The sequence below is a fragment of the Nelumbo lutea genome, chromosome 4 (assembly GCF_056320005.1).
Source record: "Nelumbo lutea isolate HS-2025 chromosome 4, American lotus-T2T, whole genome shotgun sequence".
In the NCBI taxonomy this organism is placed as follows: Eukaryota; Viridiplantae; Streptophyta; class Magnoliopsida; order Proteales; family Nelumbonaceae; genus Nelumbo; species Nelumbo lutea.
The window spans coordinates 81670116-81697851 of NC_142687.1; the positions used below are offsets into that span (position 1 = coordinate 81670116).

At 38.7% G+C, this 27736-nt stretch overlaps 2 protein-coding genes across 3 annotated transcripts in view; both read right to left on the reverse strand.

Moving 5' to 3' along the window:
- LOC148861315 (uncharacterized) overlaps nucleotides 1–2228 on the reverse strand; it is a 55750-nt gene extending 53522 nt beyond the window's left edge. The window contains exon 1 of one of the 2 annotated variants that reach the window (XM_088985426.1): nucleotides 1909–2228. In XM_088985426.1, coding sequence (XP_088841552.1) covers nucleotides 1909–1953 — 45 coding nt within the window. In that variant the 5' untranslated portion in view covers nucleotides 1954–2228. The remainder of the gene's footprint in view (nucleotides 1–1908) is intronic. The other variant, XM_088985427.1, reaches the window with a different exon arrangement.
- A 4595-nt stretch (nucleotides 2229–6823) lies between these two features.
- Nucleotides 6824–26707, reverse strand: LOC148861316 (uncharacterized). Its single transcript, XM_088985032.1, has 6 exons — nucleotides 26586–26707; nucleotides 8295–8570; nucleotides 7984–8207; nucleotides 7728–7882; nucleotides 7109–7373; nucleotides 6824–7023 (listed from the first exon to the last, which is right to left on the reverse strand). Exons 1-6 carry the CDS (start codon nucleotides 26705–26707, stop codon nucleotides 6824–6826), a joined length of 1242 nt encoding a protein of 413 aa, XP_088841158.1.
- Nucleotides 26708–27736: the final 1029 nt, after the last annotated feature.

The window sequence follows — 27736 nt, forward strand, 5'->3', positions numbered from 1 at the left end:
GAAGGTTGGAGGATGGGTTTTGAGTGGGTACTGACAATTGTCTATGGACCAACAAGATATAGAGATAGGACCTTTGTGTATTGGGAGACGGGGATGGATTTTAATGTAATTCAGTCCTCGCCAGAAACCATTAAACCCCAATCAAAGATTTACATCTAGAATGAGAAAATCTAATGAAGTGGTGGACTTGCTCAGATTAAAAGAGATTCCTTTAATGCAAACCAAGTTTACTTGGTCAAATTTCCGATTCAACCGAATATGCTTAAAGCTGGATAGATTTTTTTCACTGTGGATTGGAAAGAGAGCTGAGAGATGTGGTCGGGTCACTCAAAGTTTGTCAAGTTGGAAAAATGAATGGTAGGAGAAAAGAAGAGTGTGTTGAACAAAAAAAAGGACACGTCAAAAAACTGAGGAGTTAGATGGCAAGAAAAATCAGAGAGAGTTGCAAGAGGCACATAGAGGGGAAAGACAAAAACCAAAGTAAGAATTGAAAGCCATATAAAAGGCTGAGAAAATTTGTTGGAGACAGAAATCTAGATGTAAGTGCCTTCGAGATGATGACAGAATCATGAAGTTCTTTTGCACTTTAGCCTCAAGCCGAGCGGAAGGAGTTTAAGTTGATGCAGCCTCAATCTAGATGTAATTGCCTTCGTGATGACAGAATCACGAAGGAGTTTAGGCCCATAAATTTGGTGGGGAGTATGTAGAAGGTTATTGCCACAGTGTTGTCTATGATAATAAGGAAGGTGATGCCCATGATGATCTCTTAATACCAAGGAGCACTTGTACAAGGGAGACATACAATTGATCAAATTATAATTGCAAATGAATGTTTGTTTTATGTTCTTTATATTATATTAATAAATAAATATTATTAATCTAAATTATTCTTTATGTGGGTTTATATATTAGTTTCCTTTTATTAGTTTCTTATTTGTTAGGGTTCAATCAACACACGTCGATTTAAACTTGTAGGTAGACCCATTCATGGGCCAGGCTTCAACCTTGGCCCATTAATATTTTACATTGCTTCAGGCACAGACTTGGGGCCAGGCCCAATCAAATTTTGGCAAAAGCTAAGCCTGAGCCCAGCCCATGAACAGGCCTATTGTAGGAACAGGTTTAGATTGGGCCGAGGTAGATTTTATTTACACATTGAAACACACTATTGGTGTCAAACACTGCATCTTGTATCAGATGAAAATTATGTCAACAGTCACAGTTTCTATAAACCAAGACATACTTTATGCTCTGAGTCAAGTAACATCCAGGTTAATAATGCAGCAATTACAGTGCTTACTTGGTACAAACTACAAAGACATCCAACATCCATTATTGCTTCTAGGACAGAGGAAAAATAATTAGGTATGATGTAAGCTCAAGTGTCCAATTAATGATGGAGTCCAAATAAGTCAACTTCAATATGGGTTGACAAGTATAGTTTTCTACTAGTATTGGTAAACGGAGGATAAGATGTTCTCTTTATGCGTCAGAAGTGAAGTAATCATTCAACTAATTAATGACTCCAATCAACGAATTTAACCAAAAACTCGGCTGCAAACTACTAGATCGGATTATTCAGAACGAACTAGGAAGACCAAAACGGAAAGAAGAAACTCCTGAAAAATATCAATATCAAATAAAATTTGCATTTCCGCTCGAATTAAAAACAAGGAAAAAGGAACATCTAAAATCAAAAACAAATTGAAAGAGAGGCAATTCCAATAAAGTACATTTTTTCTTGCTAAAATCGAGTTCATTCTTTGATTTTTTTATTGGTGAGTTCATGTTTTGAATAGAAGGAATGATAACGATTAACAGATGCGCAATTGACTTTAATTCTAGGGCAACATCAAAATCCATAAAATGAGTAACTTTAAGCTTCAATAATCGCTGAAAATGACTTACTTGCATCGAATTAGCTACAGCCGAGTTTTTTCCTTGCGCGCCCATGAATAATCTTTCTCTTTCCTCAGATAAATTTACAAGAAATTATTTACCAAATTGAATATAACGATTGCAAGGAGGAAACTGAATAGGGCTTTAGGAAGAACGAAAGAGGGGAGTGGCGGGAAATTTGAGTTCTAAAGATCAACAGAAAACCCTAACCGCCATTAACGTCGGAGAGAACCCTCGGATTTCTACGCACTCTCCCACTCTCTCTCTCCCTTCTTTTCTGTGCACTTTCCCCGCCCTCCGATAGAAATACCGAGAAATATATAGGAATTGGCGAATCTCTATAATGTCCTCCTATTTTTGTACTAATTACCACTCGTGTGTTCGATGTGCCCACTGCCCACTAATATCTCCTCTCCTGCAGTCCTCTCGAGTCGGCTCCACCCTCGGCTTCTAGAGCTACTACAAACAACGTTAAGCACACCCCCAAGTTTTTATTTTTTAAGTTTTGAATAAATTATAAAATTCAATGGTTTAACTAAAAACCGACCACGAGGCCAAACCATTTTTTACCTTCGAGTCACGATTCAACCGTCTGGATTGGATGGCTTTTGCTTCTTGAAGCTATTACTAAAACTGAGCTAAGAATTTTGGTCAAATAATGGTTTGAACAGTTCAATTAGTCGGGTAAAATAGCCATAAAAACCTCTTTTTGGTAAGAATGGCAATTTCTACTTTACCTCATGATTACTTGCCCCTATCCACCTCAATTGGTGGGTTTTATGTAGACTTGGCAAAAAGTTGATCCAACCCGTGAACCCGACCCAACCCAACCTGAAAAACAGGGTTAGGGTCTCATATTTAGTTACCTGAATGCAAAAATGACCCGACTCGACCCAACCCATAAAATTTGGGTTGGGTTGGGTCATGGGTTAACTCGCTAACCCAATTGTCAAGTCTAATTGGGGTTATTTATGCATTGTTAGAAATTTCCACTCTTTAATTTTTTCAATTTAGTCTTTACTTTTTATTGTCTACTCTTTAAATTGTTAAATCTTCAAAATTTTTATTTTATATTTGTAATTTTGAGGATAATTCTTTTAATTTTGACATTTTTCATGTAATTTTTCTTTTTTTTTTTTCAATTATTTTTTGGGATGACCCAAATTGACCCATGGGTCAACCCTAACCCGAACATTTAGGGTTAGGGTCTAGCATTTGACAACCCGACTTCGAAATTCAACCTAACCCAAAATCAACCCGAAGTACTTTGACCCAACACACCCAACCCAATTGCCTGGTCTAGTTTTATGCTCAAAAGTAGGGGTGGATTCGAGCCAAGCCGAGCCAAATAGTATGAGGCTTAAGCTCGGCTCGCCAAGGTTGTACAAGACTTGAGCTCAATTCGAGCTAGAACATTGAGTTCAAGCTCGGCTCGAGTCAAAAACTCATAAGCTCGAGTTCAGCTCGGCTCGAGCTTGACTTGAGGGAAAAGGTTTTATAAAGATAAAAAATTATATATAAAAAAATATTTTTTATTTGATATTTAAAATTTTAAAATTTATAATATTTTTATTATATATTGTTTTCTATATATATATATATATATATATATATATATATATATATTTGAGCTTGGCTCACGAGCCTCAAGAGTCGAGCTCTATTAGGCTCGAACTCGGCTCTTTTATTAATTGAGCCTGTAAATTGGGCTCGAGCTCGAGTAGCTTGTGAAGAGCTTGGCTCGTAGCCACCCCTACTCGAAATACATATTTTGGGCCATGAACAAGTTTTAAGATTCTACAACCCATATGAGTACAAGTGAGCCACGATGTTGAACTAAACCCAACCCTCCCAACTCGCATGTTGTTGGAAAGCATATAAACTTTATCTATTAGGTGTTGAATTTAATAATATATTTAATTTTTGTGAAGGATGATTAACATTTTATATTTTTTCAACATGCCTTAATTAAATAATAGGAAATTTTGATGTGTTTTCTCATGTTATTTTACTTAATTGTTATTTATATATAACAATAAATAATAGGAAATAAGATGTAGGTTATATACCTAACCCACCATACCCTTGAATGCAAAAGGGTATGGTAGGGGAGGGTTTGGATTCTCAAAATCCGATCCACAACAGGTTTTGAGGTAGGTACAAATTGGGAGTTTAGAGAGACAAGTAGGGTCTAGAATTTACAAAACCCTCCCCAAACCTACCCTATTGCCATCCCTACTCTTAGGTTTCATTGCCAATCGTATGAACTTCCCCTATACTTTCGAAAAAAAGTGTACAATTACCTATTTTTAAACATATTTCATGACAAAAAATGCCACTAAAATAATTTTCCTTTTTTAAATACCATATCTATCCAATATTTTATAGTACACCATGTGATAAAATACAATACTATTTGATGAGGGGTAATTTGGCCCTTCACTAATATTACACCATGTGGCACTTCCAAACCGTTTCATAACACCTCGGTGCAATGCAGGCAATAACTTACATTAGCCGAAATGATAGAGATCACCGTGGAACCACATCGGATGCACCTTGCATACCTTAAGAGTGTTTCATCATCACTTTGGAAAGGCTAACCTATAGGCACCTTAGCAGGATCGATTGCCCACCTCTGGACCGAGCCAGATACCTAGGCACGAAGAGTGACCTCCTATCGAGGCCCCACCGACCTGACTGAGGTCTAGTTGGTGACCTATGTGACATGGTGACTGGCTTCTGTTATGTGCAAATTATCATCTTCAATTCCTTTGGGATCACGTTGCCTCACCAATGGAGTTGGCTTTTGCGCTACCCACTTTGGAGGTAACCAAATAAGTTTTATCACTTTACGCAAAAGCCGTCTCCAAACGTGAAACCACTTCCGAGCATGGCGGGCTGATAAGCCACATCCTCCCGGATATATTGGATGTGCTACGCAAAGCTCACAATTATTTGTGCCTATATAAAGGCGCTCCCTTCAACCAAAGAGGGTATGCGCGATTTAACTCTCATAGCTTTCTTGCTTTCTCACTTTCTAGCTCTCAAAACACTCATCACTAACTTAAGCATCGGAGTGCCCATCGCGAGTAAAGCACCCCTGGTACTCTGATTGTCTTCTTGTAGCTCGGCGAACCAACCTAGTTAGTCTGACATCCAAGTCCTCCAGTAGAGAGCACCATATCACACTGTGGGAAACACTACATAAAAGCTAAGTTATCACAAATTCTCTAACTTAAGCAATGACTTCATCAAGCAACAATAATGTCAACAATGCCAACAACGTCCAGGTTGAAGGCACCACAAGTGGGGGGCAGAGCCAACTTGTCCAGAATGCAATAGCGCAAAACGTCCAAATATGGTAGATCTCCATCCCCCTAACACTACCCACCATCTCAGGGATTCCCGTTGGGGTATACGGCCAACAGTTTCAACAGCTGGCACAGTACATCCATGGCATTGACTTGTCGATGCAAAGCTAGGAAGGTCGTCTCGTTGCAACGACATGGATGCAACACCAATACATGCCCAGCCTGTAGATACCACAAATGCCACAGTCACATGTTTTCAGTCAAGTTCCCCAACTCACAATCGTTCTAAATCAACAGCCCGACGACCATAATCAGAACCAAGTGTCGGGTCCCCTATGCTCATAGAACTTTCCTCACCAAAATCAGAATTAGAATCAAACACTTGGGACTGCTGACCTGGAGAGGACCCGTAGCTCAGAAGCCTAGGACTCCACCTATGTCCCAAGTGAAGAAACTAGCTAGGCCACCTCTTAGGTTGGGCCCACCAACATCAGATTTATTGAGGGGTTTTGAAGGAGACACAACAGATGCACTTGATGTGACCTTCAGAAAATCCACTTCGCCCCAAAAGATGAGGAAGAAACAAAGAAGGAAGAAGTCAAATGGACCACTGTGTCATCCGCCATGTATGTCTCTCACACTTCATCGCAGTCGGCCGAGATCCTTGCGGCTCCTAAGCCCAAGGACTTCAATGCCCCTAGCCTTGAGTTGTACGACGACACTAGTGACCTAGTGGACCATGTCGAGAGTTTTCAAGCCTTGATGCAGCTACATAGGGCCTTAAAAGCAAGCCCATGCATAGCCTTCCCAAACACTTTTCGAGGCACAAGTCGAATGTGGTACTCCGGGCTAACTGCAAGCTCAATATAGACACGAAGACAATTCGCAGACCATAGTTTTCAAAGCGCCAAGGTGAGGCTAGGCGACCACAAGGCACCCAGGCGCCTAGGCATTGGAATTTTAAAATGTTAGTTTTCTTGAGTTTTTACTTTACCTATGCTTTTATATGCTATTTTATTGGTTTTGTGTGCTGACAAGCAAGCAAGTGCATTAACTATTAATACTATAAATCATTCAAATGAGTACAAGTTTCATATAAAATGCAAAAAATATAAAACATTATCAATAAAAAGGAGTTTAAACCAACTAGGCAACTGCACTAAAAAACTAAACTAATAAATACTAAAAATATTTTTTAAATTCACAAATAGTCAAAGACATACCTTTGAGTTTGAAGTGAATGTTGAGCATTGTTCTTTTTTAGTGCTCTCTCTTTTCTCACATTTCCTTTAACACACACACAAAATTAATAATAATTTAAATAAAAAGCATTGTAAATTTATAGAAAATGAACAAAGAATAAAAGGAATCATCAATTATGTAGAAAACTAGGAATCAAATCAAAGACATATGACATACCTTGATTGAAATTTATCTATTATAGGCATTTAAAGGAAGTAGGAACCAAATCAAGCAATGAATAAAACCATAACAAAAAATAAATATGACAGTTATCCAATTCTCTAGAATCTCCACAAAAGGATTAGGGATAACAAAACATGAAATTTATAGATGATCAATAAAGAAAAATATCTAACTAATTTTAGTATTTAGGTAATAAGAGCCCACAACCCCTCCACTAAATCCACCAACATCATCATAGCACAATCAACATCATTTGCATCCTCATCGTCTTCATCTTCCCCATCAAGTTCTACGACTTCATCTTCATTATCCTCAATGTTTCTATCCCAAATTGAGTTTTTATCGTCTTCTTCTTGCAACAATACTCTTTCCTTTGTCTTGTCCCCTACCATCATTTCTTCCATGACCACCTCTACCTTCACTTCTACTTGCACGTGCATAAACTATATATGCACTTCTCCTCGGCCTACTTGCACCCTCAATAGCTTCAGTTGCTCCTAATGCTTCATCCACTTCATTCCATGTGAGATCACCACCTTCATGAACTAGCTCATTTGATGGGTCTCTTTCAGTCAACCATTCAATATTCTCATCAACATCATCGAAGCAAATGGGATCAAATTGTCGTGGGTTTGCAAGTCTTGTCAAGAACCTCTGTAAGTCTTGATTATATTGAACAAAGACAATATCGTTAAGCCTCTTTTGATCAAGTATGTTCATTTTCTTTGTATGAATCTACATTCATAACAAACAAAAATAAGAAGATTATAAAAATAAAATATTTTAACTTTTATAATCATAAATCGATTAATAAAAATAATAAAATTACTTACATGCTCAAATGTGCTCTAATTACGCTTATAGGCAGAAGATGTGCACATAAGACCTAATATGCGTAATGCAATACGTTTAAGGTCTTGTGTGCAATGTCCATAAGTATGCCACCAATCAATTACAAAGTACAAATTACAAATAAAGAAAATATTAAATTAGAGAATACAAATTCAAAGATAGCAATATAAAAAAATTAATGAAAATAAGATTCTAGAGGTATATCTTACTTTGTTGTTTTGTTTCTCGTTGTCTAACTGCCATTTCCTTAGAAAATGCACCACAGTCATGCTTATATTCTTCCATTTGATGGGAGATCTTATCTTCAATTCCAATGTCACCCACCATCCTCTCAATACAATCTATAAAGCCCATTTCAAACTTCCCAATTGATGCTTCATCTTTAGCTTTAGCTTTATAAAAGAGGGTTGGTTTGAGGAAGAAACTGACAAGCTGCAAAGGATGTTGTAACATATTATTCCAAGCTTGTCAAAACTTTCCATAATGGGCTTACATTCTATTTCTTTCCCACCAAAATTTGTTTTGATCTTTTCCTTTGCTCGTTTCATTGCAAAGTGTAAGTACCCCATTGCAGGTTTTTCATCAACATCAACCAACCATAAGACCTCCACAATTGGTTGGAAAGCTAAGAGGGAAATCCGTATTTTTTTCCAAAATGTAACAGAATTAATGGTGCTTAAGACTCTTAAATACTCTGGTTTGTTTTCCCATTTACTTCTATTCCACACATCACTAACAAATAAAGAATGCAATGGCTCTTTGAAAGTGAATAAGCTTTGCAAAGTAAAAAATGATGTGGCAAACCTTATAACAACACATATAGCAAGATACCTCTCATGTGTTTTCTCCCTCATATGAGCAAGGAGAAGAGGATGTTTATAAATAAAGGTTGTCACATGTTTTGCCTTGGCAATGCAACTCTTGGTAGAATTCAATCTTCCAACATCCTCCAACATGAGGTCCAAACAATGAGCAATGAAAGGTCTCCAAAATAAGTTCTTTCTCTTTATCTTCACAAGGTCTCTTGCAGCAATATAAGTAGATTGGTTATCAGTAACAGTTCCACCACATGTTCTTCTCCTATTTCCTCAACAACCATATCAATCAATTCATATAAACAAGTTGCATTGTGGATTTCATTCCAGACATCAATTGATTTCAATAAGAAAGTACCTTGAAAAAAATTCACCAAAAATTTTATCAAACTTCTTTGCCTCTTATCTGTCCATCCATTAGACATAATAGTGCAACCATAAGTTTTTCATCTTTTTTCTTTCTTCCATTTTCAACTGGTTTTCTATGTTTTTTTGCACCAAGAGTCCATTGTGCCTTGCCTCTACCACTTCTTCTGGACTTGGCCTCACAAAAGCATCCATGGGTCCTCCAACATTTCCCTTATCTTTTTGTGAAAGCATGGGGCTTAATGGTTGGTCACTCCTACCAGTTGAAATGGAGCCACCTACTTTCATAGTTTGGTTATTTTCACGGTGAGATTCTCTCTCAATAACGATTTGCTCTCATGGCCCACAACTGTCCTCCACTGTGAAATCACCTCACTGTTTATTCCTCTTACTTTTATACATGTATTCTTGCATCTCATTTGCAATATTTGTTGTATTTTTTAGACACTTGACTTGGTAATATCCCCAAATCTTTCAATTAAGTGTTGTTTTACTCTCTTAATTCCTCCTTTAACAATATTTCCACACAACACATAAGAGCATTTTTATCCTCTAAATCATGCTAATATGCAATATGCATATTTCCGTGTTGAATCTTTTGATTGGACCTTATTCCTAGTGCCAGAAGTATTTTGATCTGCTACATTTACCATTATCTAACGAAAATAAAAACAAATCAGCAATGACAAATTAGCAATGAATCAATGATATAATCAATAATGACATTGACAAATTAGCAATAAAAAGACTAAGACAGGGAAAATCAGCAATGACATTAATTAATAAATTAATAAAAACAACAACAAAAACAAAGCAAGCAAAATTCAGCTTATCAATAATTCAGTTAAAATATAAATTAAGTAAAAATTTAAAGTAAGCAAATTTCAGTTAAGCTATATAATCAAATATCAAATTGCAATATACAACGAATGCAATATTGCAATATACAAATAGAAATAAAAAAAAAAAATCAGCCATATAATCAAATATCAAATTTTGAATTCAGCCATATAATCAAGTTTCAGACTTGCACTTTAGCCAGGTAAAAAAATTTCAATATATATATATATATATATATGATATAAAAAACATTTGAATGAGAAGAAGAAGAATTATTGAAGAAGAGAAGAAGAACAGGTTTGACGACTTTAGCTATTAAAAACTGAGATGATTTGTGTGAACAGTGACTGAAATATTGAATTAGTGAAGGGAGGAGAAGAGTATAGGGCGGAGCCCTTGTTTTTTTTTTTTAAAAAAAAAAGCAAAATAATGGGGTGGACTGACGACTGAGAGAGTGAGAGTGACTCACTGAGAACAGTTGGATTCATGGGGCGAAGGAAAAAGAAGAAGAAGAGTGGAGAAAGGGAGGACTGAGGAGTATAGGGGAGGAGCCCCTGTTTTTTTACTAAAATCTGAAAAAGAGAAAGAAGAAGAAGAAGTAGAAGAAGAAGATGATGATGATGATGATGAGTGCAGAACTGGTAGAGCCCCTATTTTTTCGGAAAAAAAAAATGTCTGAAATCTAGAAGAAGAACTTTCCAATTTACTTGCTTGAGCTAAGGTGCAATGGAGCTGGGCTGGGGCTCGAGCTTGCAGTGTTCGATTATCCTCCCTCTCCAGTCGAACCAAAACCCTTATGACATAAGGAATAGAAAGTGGAGATTAGTCTAGTTGTATACTTGTCTTAATACTAAAATGTGGCAGTAAACGATGTCTGACAACCTTGACTTGTATTGGGAGGTTGAGTTGAACCCTCCTACCTCTGTGAAGGAGTTCCTTGACCAGGCAGCCAAGTACATTAAGGCAAAGGAAGCGCTCAAATCCATAAGCAAGTTGAGTGGGAAGAGAAAAAGGATAGAAGACAACCAGGGTAGTAGCAATCATAGGAAGAGAAGCAAGTCACTTTGTAGTAGAAGAAGCATGCCTCTTTGCCATAGAAACAAATCCTCCCCCCCCCAACGCAGTAGCAGGTTGTCTAAGCGATGCTCCCGAACTCCCCCAGTAAAAACAAAGAACTGACTCCTCATAACATTAGAAGGGGCGAGATCTTGATGGAGATCAAGTCGGTTGAGTATTTAAAGTGGCTGGCCCCATTGTAAGGGAAGCCCACAAACCGGAGCCAGGACTAGTTTTGCCACTTCCACTGAGAGAAGGGACATGATGCATAGAAATGCCAAAACCTAAAGGATGAGAGTGAGGAGCTGATCAAGAGGGGGTATCTGAAAAAACTCATCAAGAGAGACGACCAACATTGCCCCGCTGACTAGGGCTATTCACAAACAATGTCAAACCGATCAAACCGGCCTAACCCAACCCAATTTGGTTGGTTTTTCTTCACCACTGGTCGGTTTCAGGTTGTGAAGAGGGATAAACCGATAATTCGGTTCAGTTTTGGTTTTCATGTGTGTAAAAACCGAAACCCAACCGAGTTAGTTTCTAATTTCCTAGTCTTTCACTAATTAGGTAATCCCTATCCTATTTTCTCCTTTCTAGTTAGTTACTTATTTTTAACATTAAAGAACAATAAAATATTAGTTAAATGGGAATTACTTTTGTCTTTAGGTTTGTTTTCCTTTTTGGAGTATGAAATTTCACACCAAAAGAGGGTTTTTCACAAACAATGCCAAATCGATCCTTCGTGTTTGGATCGATTTTGCTTAATGATAGGTCGGTTTTGGTTTGCTCTTTAAGTAACCCAACCAAGTCGAGTCAGTTGAAAAAAATCTTTTAAATCGACCCAAGCCGACTTGTGAACAGCCCTACCGCTAACCAATTGAGAAGAGAAGAGGCTTCGTTGAGGAGATAACAACCCCCATGGGAACCACAATAGAATGACCACCCGATCCATGGAGTTATTAACATGATCACTGGCAGGTCTATAGTTGTAGGTTATAGCACCTTAGTTGGTCGAACCATTATTTGCAAGCTGGTGCATGAAGAAGAAAAATTGCCAAAGCGGAAGTGCATTGAGGAAGTGACCTACTTCACCAAGGATGACACGCACTAAGTCCATTACCCTCATGATAATGCCCTCATGGTCAAACTTGTAATTCATGACTTTGTGGTGAAGTGCATTCTCGTCAACTCCGATTGCTCAATGGATATTCTGTTTTTTGAGGCATTTTAGCAAATGAAACTACAAAAGAAATATCTCATTCTGGCCAAAGTACCCTTGGTCGGTTTCCATGGAGAGGTGGTGCGACCTCTTGGAAAAATAAATATGTTAGTGACAGTGGGCTCTGTACTAAACAAAGTCCAATTCAATCATGAGTTCCTGTTGTTGCTACAGCATTGCCCTACAATAATATTTTAGGCTGCCCTATTCTGCATGCTCTGAGAGTGGTGATATCCACGTACCACCTTGCTATGAAGTTCTCCACTAACTATAGAGTAGGAGTGGTATGTGAAGACCAACTCAAGTCCCACAAGTGTTATGTGGTGGCCTTAAAAGGCAAAGGAAAGCAGGATGTGGAAGTAGATCTGGAGCCACTCTAGGAGGACAACAAAGAAAAGAGCTTTTCCGATGAAGGATGTCATCCAAGTGTTAGCCTCTAATACTGACCCCAGAAGATGGTGCAGATCGGCTTGTGGCTTAACAAACCATTGTGCTCAAATTGGTAATATTTTTAATTTATAATTTAGATGTTTTTGATTGGTCAAATGTCGACATGCCCGACATAGACCTCTCTTTTATTACTTATGGACTAAATGTTGACCCCCTGGTTATACTAGTCAGGCAAACGAAAAGGAACTTCACCCATGAGAGGTGGAGAGTAATTGATGAGGAGGTCGGTAAGCTCCTCATAGCAAACTTCGTTAAAGTGGTCGAGTACCCAAGTTGGATTACGAATGCAGTGTTCATGAAAATGGCTAATTGGAAATAGTGCATATGCGTCAACTACGCTAGCCTAAATAGAGTATGCCTAGAGGACAACTTTCTACTCCCCTAGGATAGATCGACTGGTAGATGCGACCTCGGGTTCAAGTTGTTGAGATTCATGGTTGCCTATTATGATTACCCCAACATCCAAATGGGTCATTCCAACAAAAGAATGCCTTTCTAACATAAATAGATAGATATTGTTATAAGTTCATGCCCTTTGGCCTAAAGAACGTTGGCGCGACCTATCAGTGACTTGTAAATAAATTTTCCCAAAATTGATTGGCATTAAAGTAGAAGTTCATTTAGATGACATGGTAGCAAAGAGTAAATCTTCTAAAACCTCAATTATTGACCTAATCGATGTATTTGTCATACTTAGAAATTTAACTTGAAGCTCAACTCGAAAAAATGTGTCTTTAGTGTTGCATCAGGCAAATTATTTATATATAGTGAACTGACATGGCATTGAAGCCAACCTTGAGAAAATACATGCCATTTTATATATGCAACCCCCTAGGTCCATAAAAGAGGTCAAAGGCTAATAGGTTGAATCGTTGTTTTGAACGAATTTATGTTCAAGTTGGTAGGGTGATGCATTCCATTCTTTAAATCCATAAAAAAGCCCAAGACTTTTAATGGACCGAAGAGTGCCAATTTGCGCTTGACAAGATCAAGAAATATCTTAGCTCCTCATCGTTGCTAACTAGGTCAAAACCCAGAGACAAGCTGAAGCTCTTCCTCTCTGTGAATGACGAGTTGGTTAGCTTGGTTTAATCCGAGAGGTGGATAAAGTGTAGCCACCTATTTATTACATAAGTAAGGTGTTGCACACCATTGACACCTGATAACCAAACATAGAGGAGTAGGTCTTCTCTTTGGTTATAGTAGCGTACAAATTGCGCTCATATTTCTAGGTCCATGCGATCACCATCCTCACTAATAAGCCTCCGAGGTAAGTATTACAAAAGCCCAAGGTGTCAGGGAGATACAAAGTGGGCAATTGAGCTTAGCGAATATGACATTCGGTTTGAGGTACATCCAACAATAATGGCCCAGGTCCTGTCTAACTTTGTCGCCAAGTGCACGCTCAGCACGTTGACCCCTGAAGTGGGAGAACCTGTGACCACCTCGGAGGTTTCAACCAGTGCGGCTTCTATCTCGACCTGGGATGAAGATCCCTGGATCCTCCATGTGGACGGTTCATCCAATCAAAGAGGAAGTGGGTAAGGTTGATCCTCCTCGAACCAAGCAAGGTCAAGTTGGAATATGCTCTATGATTTGTGTTTTGAACGTCAAATAATGAGGCCGAGTATGATGCACTAATTGTGGGCTTATCCTTGGCCAAGGAGTTTGGTGAGAAACACGTCGTCATCTATAGCAACTCCTAACTGGTAGTCAATCAGGTGAACGGGTAGTATAAGGCTTGGGAGCTTGTCATGTTGGCCTATTTAGCCAAGGTTAGAGAGCTCCTTCCAAACTTCCTTTTATTATACATCTAGCAAATTATGAGGTCCAATAACACCAAGGCCGACATGCTTTATAAGTTGGTTGGTGCGATAGACACAACTTGAATGTCTATGTACATTGAAGACCCACCGCATCGAAGCATTGAGAAGATAAAAAAGGAGGTCGCTCCAGTCATGGTAGCGGAGATTAGCTAGATAGACCCGCTCATTGACTATCTGCACCACAAGACCCTACTAACAGACCACATTGCACATGAAAGGGGAGAGTGACAATTGGCTTACTATGTACTCATAGGTGAGTTGTACTACAGGTCATTCATGCTCCCTTATCTGCATTGTTTGCAGCATACTGATGCGAAATAAGTCCTCCAAGAGATCCATGAAGGTCTCTATGGCATACACTTTGGGGGTAGGGCATTGGCCCAAAAGTCCTCATGACAAGGATACTATTGGCCGATGATGAAGGTAGATGTCATACAGCTCGTAAGTGCTAGCAACACGCCAAGATACCCTGACAGCATGTTGCCGACTTAAGGTACGTGACTAGCCCTAGCCGCTCGTGTAATGGGGGATTGACATACTCAGTCCTTTCCCACCAGCAACTTGGTAAAGATGGTTCTCGGTCATCACAATGGATTACTTCACTAAATGGGTAGAGGCCGAAGCCTTGGTAACCATCACAACTTAGAATGTACAAGGCTTTTCCTAGAGGAATATAGTCTATAGCTTCGGCCTTCCTCACGTGCTGATCTCAAACAACGGGAAGTAATTTGAAGACATCAAGTTCTAAAACTAGTGTGCCAAGATGGGGATCTAGCAAAATTTCACTATGGTGGCTTATCCTTTAGCAAACGGGTAGGCCAAGGTGACCAATCAAGCTATCCTCCAAGGTCTCAAAGCTAAGCTTTCCCAAGCTAAGGGTTTATGGGTGGACGAGCTACTTAAGGTCTTGTGGGCGTATTATACAACAATTAGGATGGCGAATGACGAGACTTCGTTCAACTTGACATATGGTATCATGGCCATCATCCCCACTAAGATCAAAGTACCTACCTTGCATTCTGAAGCATATGAAGAGGAAGAGAACAACAATGAGTTGCGAACAAACCTTGACATGGTGGAAGAAATTCGAGACTTAGCATACATCCGGACCACTACGTACCAATAGAGAGTGGCTTGAAACTATAATGCCTGAGTTAAGAGACACCAATTCCGAGATCGAGCCTGGTTTGAAAAATTGGGTCCTAACTGGGAAGGCCCCTACAGGGTAAGTAAAGTGATCAGACTTGGATCGTACAAGCTTGAAACTCTCAAGGGGAGGCAGGTCTCCTGTGCATGGAAAATTGACAACTTGTGGAAGGTATTACGTATAAAATTTTATCATAGTTCCGTCCTATGTACATTGAAGTTTAGAAAGTATGTAATGACACCTCGATATACAAGCTACTACTTCACAAACCCGACCACTTGCTTCGGTGACCTAGTCGAGCTAGCTCGCACTATGTGCACTTCGGTTAGAAATGAAGGGGAAGCCAAACCATTTCTTTGCACTAAGGCACCATCTAGAAGACCTCAAAATACATTGGCAATAGGTGACTGACCTGCATCGTGCACACCTCGTTATCGCTCAAATACCTGGCAATGTTTTGACTTATCCAAATTTACAACATGTCGAGTCGCTCTTAGCACCTTGGCTTGCAAGAATCTCGTTGCCTCGACAAGCATTTTTGACTTAGCCAATAACTAAGTTGGAAAAAAAGTAAAATGGGGGGTACAACACGTCATTGAAATAAATAACTTCTCGTCAGCTACTCCTCATAGCCGGCCTCCTCATCCTCTTCCTTGGTAGCTGGCTCTTGGTCGACCTCGTTAGTCATCTCGTCTAGAACCAACCTGATGGACATAGTGCCAAAGTCAAAATTAGGATGAAGAGACTGGAGGAAGCAGTGGCACTATGACCTCTGCCTTCTCATGCTCAAGTCATATTCCAGAGAATGACAGAGCTGCTTGACAGTGACCTCTTGAGTTCGACGGATGTCCTAAGTATACTTGGTCTGCCTCTCTTCGAGTTGACGGTCATGCTCTTGCACTTCGCCTGTTAGGTTGGCGATGGATCCATTGACCTCCTTGAGCTCACTGGTCAGATCGGCATTGTGTTTGCATAATCGTTGACGATCCTTTTCAGCATAGAGACAAGCCCCCACCAATTGAGAGCAAAGGGATTCCACGTCGGTCCTTAGTTCTCAGGATTTGCATGATGAAGTGCTAACTTGATCCAACAGAATTTGGCCCATGGTGTTGGCCTGCGAATAATGGAAATGAAGCAGTCAAAGCTGACAAAAAATGCATGTAAGCATCTGAAATAAAGATATGTACCGAGAGGATGTGACAAGCTATCTCCGTGCCTATGGCAGCATAGTCAAGCCCCCCTAAAGATCCGAACATCCTCGGGAAGGAGGATTCCCTTCCCTAGTTGAAGGGCGATGAAGGGGTCCCGATTTGGATCAGTGGCGAAAAACGCCCCAATGAGGGATGAAGGGAGGACCATGTGAACTAGAGGCATCAGCTACTAGCTTAAGCACAGGGACGTGGGGCATCAGCAAACGAGTTGTTAGATCTAGGATGCCATTGGACAAGTTGATGTACAATGGGTCTCCGCCCTCCTCAAGGTCAACCACTTCGTCCTCAGACAACCTGCTGCCAGCCGACCTTCCATCAATTGATTCTTATTCCATTGCTAACAAATGAGTAGAAGAATCACCGACCCTTCTCTTCTTCTTATAGGGCCTTTTAGTAGTAGCCAATACGGACAAATTGCTAGACATGTCTATAATAAAAAACAGAAAAGATCAGTCAAGGAAATAAAGCATACCAAATTGCAAAAACAACCAAGTGCAACAAGGCCAACATACCTATAGGGCTCATACCAGCTCGGATAAGCATCGGCTCGACCAAGAATTCATTGACCAGTGATCATTGATTTATGAGGAGTTTAACCTCGTTGGACAGTGTCTTGTCAAACTCAATCGCATGATTTTCCGCTCAGCTCTCCATGTGGTGCCCATAGGCCAACCATTTTTCAAGGACACGAAGAAGTATCTTGTCTTCTAATGCGCCACCATAGTAGGGAAGCCACCTAGGAGCTTGTAGCCAAGTCAATAGCTCAAGTAAAAATAGTAGGGCTCATTGTGCTTTTTTTTATCTAACAGAGCTGCGAAAAAATGCCTATGTCCAAGTGGAATCGAGGTGGTGGAAAAAGGAGATGGTTCTAACGATAGTTCTGATGGAATGGGGGTGAAGTTGACCTATGGAAATATCGTAATACCTAAGCAGTTCACAGATAGAGGGGGTGGAAAGGGAAACAAAGACCGACAATCAAGGCCTCCTCGAAGACTCAAACTTTGGTTCACCTATTACTCCAAGGGTATTGGTCCTCGCTAGGGTGGATGCAATTGTAGGTGTCTGATATCTGGTAAATTGTGACTAAGTCTACAATTTCCTCACCAGTCAGTTTGGAAGGTCCGAACTGAGATCTCGCCCTGAGTTAACGTTGAGTGGTTGAGGCCCCTCTTTGTGATCGATGTCTCTCTTGAGCCAAGGTCCTAGCCTTGGCTTGAGTGGTCTGGTGGTATTCCCCCTCTGGTTCACTTGAAGACATAGCTTAAAAGCAAGGGAAAGGACTCACCGATGTGACTGGGGGAAAGTAAACCGACCTCGCTAAACAGAACCAACCTCGCTTGCTCTCACCAAAATCTCTGACCTCTTGCTCTACTGCTCCACAAAAGATTCCAAAAATAGTACAAAATGGGACCCTTCTGGGCCCCCTATATATCGGCCAGGGACATGAGCAACCAACAACCAAGGTGTGTTCAATCGAATAGTTCGTAAGGACGCACTACTTCAAGTTCCAAGGGTGGATTCAAAACTCAAATTTGCACACTCAATTCGAAATTCAAATTTGCCACGACATCTGTGTGCCTAGTGCAACATTTTGGGCCATCTTGGGCGAGTGGATCAAATTGGTGATGATGAACCAATTGGGCGAGTGGATCAACATTTTGGGCCATCTTGGGCGAGTGGATCAAGACTTGTAGCGAGCTACTCCCTTCGTTGAATCAACTTTGACTCAGGAGTGGGAACAATTAATGTTGGGTAATTTGGACCTCCTGTGACATCACACCATGTAGCACTTACAAACAGTTGCATAATATGTTGATGCCATGTAATGATGGCTTGCATTAGCCAAAATGATAGATATCACCTCGAAACCACATCGAGTGCGCCTTGCATACCTTGAGAGTTCTTCATCATCACTTCAGCAGTGCCGACTTGTAGGCACCTCGGTAGGATCGTACCGACCACCTCTAAACTGAGCCAGAGACCCCGACATGAAGGGCGACTTCCTGTCAAGGCCCCACCGACCTGACCGAGTTTTACTTGGTGATTTGCATGAAGTGGAAATCGACCTCCATTATGTGCAACTTATTGTATCCAAGTCCTCTGGGATCAGGTCACCTCACCGATGGAGCGGGATCCTATGCTGACCACTTTGAAGGTAATCGGGTATGCTCTATTGCTTTACACAAAAACCATCTCATAGCATGAAACCACCTCTGAGCGTAGTAGGCTGATATGCCACATCGCACCGGGGATCTCTAACGCATTACATGAAGTTCATTACTACCAGTGCCTATATAGTCACTCCCTTCAACCAGAGAAGGGAAACACGATTTAGCTCTCGTAGCTCTCATGCTTTCTCACTTTATAGCTCTCAAAACATTCATCACTAACTTAAGCATTGGAGTGCCCATCCCAGGTACTCTGACTGTCTTCTTGTTGCTCGACCAACCGACCTAGTCTGTCTGACATATGAGCTATCCTCCAACAGGAGGCACCAGGTGCAAACCATCACTATTCATGCTACTCAATGATCAAAATAACGATTGCACTTGGCACTCATGGATACATTTTTGTGATGATAAATCTCATCCTTGTAATTTGTATAAGATAATCCCTCCTCTCTTTGGTCTTTTCCCATTCTCTTTCTTCACCCCTTATATTCTCACATTCAATTTCTCCACAACTACCAACAGGAGGCACTAGGTCGCAAGCCATGTCAATTTGCCATTTTCTTCTCTTCGTTTATTATTTCTCTATTTTTTCATTTTATTTTCACGCTTTTTTCCTCTCTCTCTCTCTCTCTCTCTCTCTCTCTCTCTCTCTCTCTTTATAGGTGTAAATTGGGTTGTGCTAGACTGGCATGGTATGGCCCATGGGTCGAATCGGGTTGTGCTTTTTTTTTTTTTACAAATGAACTAGGTTATGCTTCCATCCCCTAAGATACTTTGGGGGGCCAGCCCAGCCCGATCCACGGCCCGAGCTTGTGTGGGCCCGTGCTGTACCATGACACAAGTTGTTTCACGGGTTGAGCCTTGTACTGGTCGGGCCGCGGACTAGGCCAAGCCATGCTTTTTTTTAATTTAAAAAAATATTTAAAAATTAACATAAATTAAAAAAATAGACAGAATTAGAAAAATCTTAAATTTTTATTTTATATGAATTTTAATTTATACAATTGTTTATATATGTAATAATAAAAAGAAATAATATAATAAAATTGAAAATAAAATTATATAATTATTATATACAATATTTAATATATATATATATATATGTATATATTATACATAGAGTGCAAAACCTTATCTTTTGTATTACTTTGTATGAATTTGCAAGTACATATTTGTATTTGTATTCCTTCCAAACTGAGCCTTATGGATTTTGCTTATTTATCATGAATTAATGGATGTGGTTGTGTTTTGACCTTTTGAATTTGCTTTAGAGTGTATATTTCTTAGGAAATCCATATTGTCTAATGTGCACTTGGTAATTGTGTTAGTTTGTGTTGAACAGATCACTTGTTATTTTTTGTTTTAGGAATATAGCTTGGATTTTGTCTTCTACATTTGAAATAAATTATTTTTCTCCTTTTTTTTGTGTAATTGAGTGATTAACCATTATGATTTGAATATGTTTAAGTTTGAAATTATACTATCATATTGTTTTTCAAAATAAAACTATTAGAGGGATTTTTATTTTAAATTCTATTTATCAAATTAGTAAGTTGATCCCAACAATGGGCAATGGGTTGTTATTGTTGTTGATTTTAACAATAATGATAAATTAAGAATTCTGAAACTGATATTAATTATGGGATTCAAACACAAAAGACATCAGAGGCCCCGGGGTGTGGTCCTATAAAGAATCCAATAGTCATATTAGCCAAGGTGACTGAAGTTGAGGTGCCAAGGTGGATAGATGGTGTTTGTGTAAGAGTGAAAAGGAGCACATGAAGGAATACATGATACATTCTTGTCATAGGTGAAGTCCCAATTTAATACATGATACTTCTTGTCCTAGTTGAAGTCCCAATTTATCATATTCTCACTACTTCCGAAGTTGAAGTAGTAGTCCTTATGTCACCCCTCCCTGGGTTGGCTTGGCTGAAGGAAGTATAGTGTAGAACTTTCCTCCCATTCGTCACTTTGGCAGTATTTGCATGCAATGCAAATAAATTTATACCGATGCAAAGTTATCGCAGTGCAAATGATTTAAATGTAAATTTTGACTTATTTTTATTTTAAATTTTAATTTATTTTACTTGGTTACAATACAAATAAAGTAAATTAAGACATGAAGCAAAATCAAGGAACATTTAAAACAAAATTAAACTAAAATTTGTATTTTCTACATTTGTACTTTCACACATTTATATGAAGGGATGAGAGGTCCATCATATGGATGGCCGAACCCTGTAGGAAGGTTGGGCGAAATTTCAAAAATTTCTCTCTCCCATGTGGGAATCACATTCCCTATTTTAGAAAATTGCATTTTAAATGATCAATTTTGAACCTAAATCACAACAGATCTGAAACCAAAAGGGGAGTGGAGGGATATACCTGATATGAATTAATAATAACCTCCAATGAAAGTGTTCACGCCTAAGGAAAAATCCAAAAACTGCTTCCACTGAAGATGACACAGTGCAGAATGAAGCAAAATTGGCAGGATGGTTCTTCAGCATTATTCAACAAGAATCTGATGGAGGGCTACTGAGCACAACTTCAGATTACCTTTTTTTGCCAAAAGGTAATATCAAGAACCCTTCTTGATCGCTCCCACAGGTGGAGATTGAACTAGTATGGCGGCAAGAGCAGGAGAAAATGAGACAATGCAGTCATACTGTGTTGTCTCTCTCTAGAATTCAACAGTCAGTCGGATGATTTTTGTTGTACACCGAGGGTTCGCCCTGCTCTCCTATTTATAACCTTAAAGAGGTTCTCCTAATTCCATTAGGAGTTTTCTAATCCAAATCTTATATTTCGATTTGGATTCTCTTTAAGAGATAAGGATAATCCCTTATCTTATCTACAGATAAAGATCAACCTTCCTAATCAAATTAGGAGTTTCCTGATCCAAATCTTTATTTAGATCTGGACTCTCTGAGTGGATAGGGATAATCCCTTATTCTATCTGCTGATCTAAATCGTAGACCGCCCTCTTTTAATTAATCTCATTAAGCCAGTTCGAATTGGGCTTTAGGCCCATTAAGTCCATGTGCTCACTTAGCCTCCTAATTGCTGCCCGGTTGGTTATCCTTGTATGGCATGGGACCCAAACATTGATCTACACATCAGCCACATGGGTTCAACGTAGCCTCTGTTACAAGGCCTGCCTAAGTTCACTGTAGGAGACAGTGAACCCTTGAGTCCATCACCATGGGCTCTTAATGGGTCCAACATTTACGCTAAATGGTCCCTGGGTCAAGCCACCATATAAAAACCCAAGGACTGTGGGCAAATGGAAGATTAGCCCATCAGGTATTACCCTCAGGCTGGGCTCGAGCCTAGCCCTTAGGTAGCCCGAATCTGGCCCAATTATATACATTTATACGTTGTGTCGATGGGGATGAATAAAAATGATAGTCACCTGAAGTGGGGGAAGCATCATGAGAGAGAGAGAGTGGCACACACAGGCATAGTAGTGGTTCCAAGAAAGTTTTCACATATTTCAACAAAAAGTTCCAATTCTTTAAGATGTTTGGTTTCCTAGACTGTCAAACGTTAGAGGTCTTTGGATGGCCTTTGCATCCACCCTTTAGGGTGCAACTCAACAATTATAGGTCTCACTCTGACGATGACCGATAGCCACCTAGGATCAATTCAAAGAAAAGTTTCTAGCATAGTTCACAAGCAGCCACCGTGACCAGATGGCATCAACTAGTCTCATGCATATCCCACAAAAAAAGATCTAAGGGTCCAGATTCAGTTTCTCATTGCAGAAAAAGTCCCCTTTCAAACTGACTGAGCTCATGGTGCACGAGCAAAAATACATCAACTTCGAGAAAGCTCAAGCACAATGTAGGCAGGAAGAACAGAGTCGGTATGACCAGAAACGTAGGGTCAGATATGATGGCAGGGCCGACCACGACTAGAAGAGATCAAACCACCGCGGAGACCATCGACCAAGGACACCACCCTAATGTTTTGAAACTTCACTCCACTCAACACCACTCAAACTAAGGTGATAATGCAAATATGTGATTGTTGCTTCATCAGATAGCCGGATAAGATGAAGTCCTAAGGCAACAATAGGGACACGTATTGCAAATTTCATAAAGACCACAAACACGACATGAAGAGATGTAGAGACCACTGTAACCACATCGATGACCTCGTCCAATAAGGATAGCTCAATGGGTTTGTAAACAACCAACGAGGGGAACACAAAGATAATCCTCATTGCATTGATGCACCCAACAACTAAGACCCTTCGACCGAAGTCATTGTCGTCATCTTAGGTGGGGCAACTTCGGGAGTTCCTTGGCCTGTAAGGCCTATGCATGACTCAATCAAGTGGAGGACTGAACATTGAAGAAGGCCAAGATTGATGACCCCATCACATTCATTGAGGATAACCTTAATGGAGTACAAGCACCACACAATGATGGCTAGGTGATTATAGCCAACATCATTAATTTCGAAGTGCATTAGGTGCTCCTAGACATGTGGAGCTTAGCTAATATAATCTTTGAAGAAGTGTTTTGGAAGATGAAGATTAGGAAGGAATGGCTATGCCTTATGAATACCCCTCTGGTAGGATTCTCCAGTGAATCAATGATAATGAAGGGGAAGATTGCCTTGACACTGACCATATGCAACGGCCCGTGGAAGAGCATGATCATGGTAGACTTATTGATTGTGAAGGCCTGGTCCCCTTACAATGTCATCCTCAGCCGACCTACTTTGAGTACTTGATTGGGCATGTCACAAGCATCACCCAAGGAAACGAGCGAACGATAGGAAGAAGTATAAATACAATTATGTAGAGTACAAAATCTTGTATTTTGTATTATTTTGTATGCATTTGCAGTTTGCATAATTGTATTTGTAGTTTTTCTAAACTGAGTCATAGTAATCTTTTAACTATATTGTGTTTTAGTCGAATATGTTGTTTCTTCCCATTGTAACTATTGTTTTTGGCTTTGGTAGTTGCCACTTGGATGTTACAATGCATAAAAATAGAAGGGACTAGTTTTGTCTACTAAGGGTAAGTTAATTAAAAAGTTAACACAACCATTGGGCCTCTACACCAACTTGTATAGGTTTCCCTACTTTTCTCTTCCTTTCTCTTCCTTTCTCTTTATTTTTCTCTAAATCAAACACACCCTAAGTCAACAAGGGTTTTTTTCCTGGTGAGTTTAAAAGTGAACAAGGTTAAACCAAAAGTTGAAGGTGTCCTTGGCTTTAAAAAAGGAAAATGGAATCAAGCTTTCATGTTGAAGCAGTTATGGATATTTATGAATGAACATGAGGCCCTATGGGCCAAAGTCTTGAAGGCCAAATGTTTAAGTAATGTCTCTAATTTTGAAGCAAAATCATCAAATTGACATTCTCTTTGGTGGAAGCAACACTTAGGGTCAGTTTGGAAGTAGTACAAATGCAAACATGTACAGCATAAATAAATACAAAATAATACAAAATATAAGGTTTTGCACTCTACATATTTGCATTTGTCTCCTTCCAAACTCAGCCTTAGAATTAAAGATAGAATGAAGCAATATTTCATGTGGAAAGTGCATGATGGAAAAGAAATGTGGGATTTTAAAGACCCATGGATATGCCAATGTTGCAAGATGGTATGCCACGTGGGAAACAAGAAAGTCAAGAAGCCCAACCAAAAATGAAAGTGGAGCAATTATTAAATGATAATAAACAATGGGATGCACAATAAGTAGATAAGTGGTTTGTAGGAAGAGAAATGAGTGTATTCTTAGTGTGGTTCCTAATAAGGTGGAAAATAGAGATAGATTGTTGTAGATGCAAACATGTGGTGGCATATGCTCTATAAAGTCAGCTTATGAAACAATCATTAACATGACCAAAACCAACAGGAGGAACAATATATGAAAAAAAAATGGAAATTGAAGACTAACATGAGAATTCAATTATTCATGTGGAAAGCTTTGTCTTGGAGGTCTTCCTATAAAGCATGAGTTTATTTGAAGAAATATGAGCCAATATATATGTTGTGACAATTGTGGTGTTGGAATGGATTAATTTAATGGTTTCTTGTTCATTTGCTAGAGTGGTCTGGATGCTAGCACAAATTGGATTCAACATCCAACAATATGGAGTGGACTCTCTTCAAAATATTATAGCAATATGGCAAGGGAATCTTTATGTTGATTAGGGTATTAAATAAGATACGCTAGAGAAGTGGATAATCTTTGCAAAGTTCACTTGGGAAGAGTGTAACAACCTTAATTTTAGATGAATTTAACCAAATCATGCAAGAGTAAACCAAGGAGCATCCAACATTTGCAACAACCATGCATCTCAACACTATTCAGATTCCTTCATTAAATATTCAAATGAGACGACCATCCATTTTAAGACATGATTGTTATATAATTTATATTGATGGTTCTTTTGTCACGCACAATGGAGTTGCTACAATTGGTTATGCCATATTCTCACCAACCAATTCTTTTGTTACAACAATAGAAGCACCCTGCAAGGCTCAACAAACTGTTCATTCTAAATGGTGGGTGCTTGGGATTTGAAGATTTTGTGTTCATATGGATGACCAAAGCATTATCAAGTCGATAAATACCACAATCTAGTTCAAATGGGATGAATGGGCTCTTAAGAACAAAGTATTGTATATTTTATATCTTTTTGTTTATCGTCAAGTTGTGTATATTGCTAGGGGTTATAATATTATAGTTCATACTATGGCTGCTAGAGCTTGGATTCTAAACCAAACTATTGAGTTTCATAACTCAACCACATATTGGTTTACGAATCTATTGTGCACTCTTTTAGTCCCAAAACAATCTTGTAATATGGAATTTTTGAATGAATATTAGTTGTTTTGTTCTTCGAAAAAAAACCCAAGTTTTTAATTAAGGGTGTTCAATAAAAACTGAAAAATCAAACGAAATTAAGGAAATTGAATCGAAATTTTTGGTTAATTGAATTGATCCAATTTGGTTTTAGTTGCAAAAAGCGATGGTACCACTTCATTTTGATTAACTTAAAAGAAAAAAAATAGTGGTTAATGGAACCGAATGGTATATATTATATTTTTAATTTTATATGTATAATATATTAATAAATTGTATACTACATGTATATCTGTAATATTTATAAATATATTATATTATAAATTTAGAGTATTTATGTTTTGTATTTATATATATTTTTATAATATATATTAAAAATAACAAATCCAGATGTCAACGAACCAAACTGATTGGTTTTGGTTTGACTTTAGATCTCGATTTTGAAAAAACTCATTGTATTTGATTTGATTTTAAAAATTAACTCATGGTTTGATTAATTGAATTATAAACACCCTATTTCTAATGGGCTCGGATCTGCTACCCACAAATTTGTTTCCACATCTCCACCCATATTGCATTGCACATGTCCATGGGGAATATCTGTATTGTCATTTATAGAAGATGTTTCTAGCACATGGTTGTGGTGTTGTGTGGGTAGAAATGCTGGTAATAGATCTGAAGTGATTTTTAAAAGGGAAAATTCTTGTTCAGTACCTTGAACTTTAGAGGTTGTGTTGAGTCAGTCCCAAAACTTTAAAATGTGTTTATGCAGTACCCGAACTTCCAGGATATGTGTAATAGGTCCCTACCGTTAATAGTCCGTCAGTTATTTGTATCATGTGATGACATATGCCACTTAAAACTTTTTAAAATGTCAACATTACCCTTCAAAGAAAATACTATTCATTGGCTTCTTCATTGAAATTAAACGAGATCAATGATTAATAGTCTCAAACACTCTCAAATAACTATCCTATCTCACTCTCTCTATATTTGTTATGTTTTCAGGACATTGTTGACAGAGAACATGATACACAGCAGCACCTGGCTGGTAGCGTGCCTGGTCATGGTAGAAGCTTCGAATAATGTGGATTTAGTGTTGAATGTCATAGGTAACCTTAGCTATTTAATTTGATTATTAAATTACTTATATCTAACCTCCTGATTTCATTAAATCCGCCAAAAAGATCATTGATGAAATCGACAACAACATTCTTGATATAGGTCTTGCCAAAATTTGCCAAAATTGCAGCGATGTGAAGATAAACATTTATTCGCATAACTACCCAGAATCAATGATTGTTCAACCTCAAAGAGGCGAGTTCAAGACTGATGCCAAGCGCAAAGATGCACCAAGAGAACTCTCGCTATTGATAAGTCAACACGGGTCCGAATGTAGTAGGTATGTTAGGTAAGCACAATGAGTGAGCACGTAATAGCTGTGCGACACATGTCCTAGTTAATGTGCCTTTCATCGAAACGTTTTTGCTCCACTAGACAAATTATCCATTATTTTATTATCTTTGTCAAAATAATTAAAAATAAAAACAATGAAAAAGGAAAACCTAAACGTGTTGGGAGTTGGGACTCATTTACGTTTTCTTCATTGTTTTTTATTTTTAATTATTTTGATGAAGATAATAAAAAAATGGATAATTTCTATCTAATGAAGCAAAAACATTTGGATGAAAGACACATTAAGTAGGACATGTGTCACACAACTATTACATGCTCACTCATTGTGCTCACCTCACGTGCCTATTACATCCGGACCCAGCCGACACGAGATATCATAAATGCAAATTTTGCTCAAACACATCCCATTTGGCTAGGGATAGTTTAACTTCTTTATCTTTTACTACAAGATATTCGATTCTCCAAATTTAGCCTAAAATCTTGCAAAATAGGCATTTGATGAAGCAAATGTGGAGTTGTACACCTTAGTCGAGGAGTCTTACAAGGATAGTACTTTGATTGTGTTGTTGTTTTGTGATAACCTCACCTTGTGGACACTAGACATAAATTGTGATGGCACAAACAAGATCAAAAAGTAGATTCCAAGCGTGTTGATGAGCCTCAATAGTTTAATAGGGGTTCACTTCTCTTGTGTTTGGTTTTTACTAGGAGAAGATGCTTTGATATCAATTCCCCCAACTATTATGAGTTTTTAGTTCATGGCTTGATTTATCTAACCCTTAAGCTTCTAAGTTTTGTTACTTTGCTTCATTTATTATCTTCTATTCTATCCTAAAGAGCTTGAAGTTCTATAGTTGTGATGAGCAAGGTTTAAAATATTGATACACCCTTGT

What these genes read in the sequence shown, in the direction of transcription:
- LOC148861316 (XM_088985032.1), bottom strand. Translation starts at nt 26,707, where the DNA reads ATGCGAATAAATGTTTATCTTCACATCGCTGCAATTTTGGCAAATTTT. An exon ending in GCTATATGTGTTGTTATAAG is followed by an intron (nt 8,208 to 8,294) that starts GTTTGCCACATC and finishes TGTGTGGAATAG; the next exon opens with AAGTAAATGGGAAAACAAAC. An exon ending in TGAAGCTATTGAGGGTGCAA is followed by an intron (nt 7,024 to 7,108) that starts GTAGGCCGAGGA and finishes AAATGATGGTAG; the next exon opens with GGGACAAGACAAAGGAAAGA.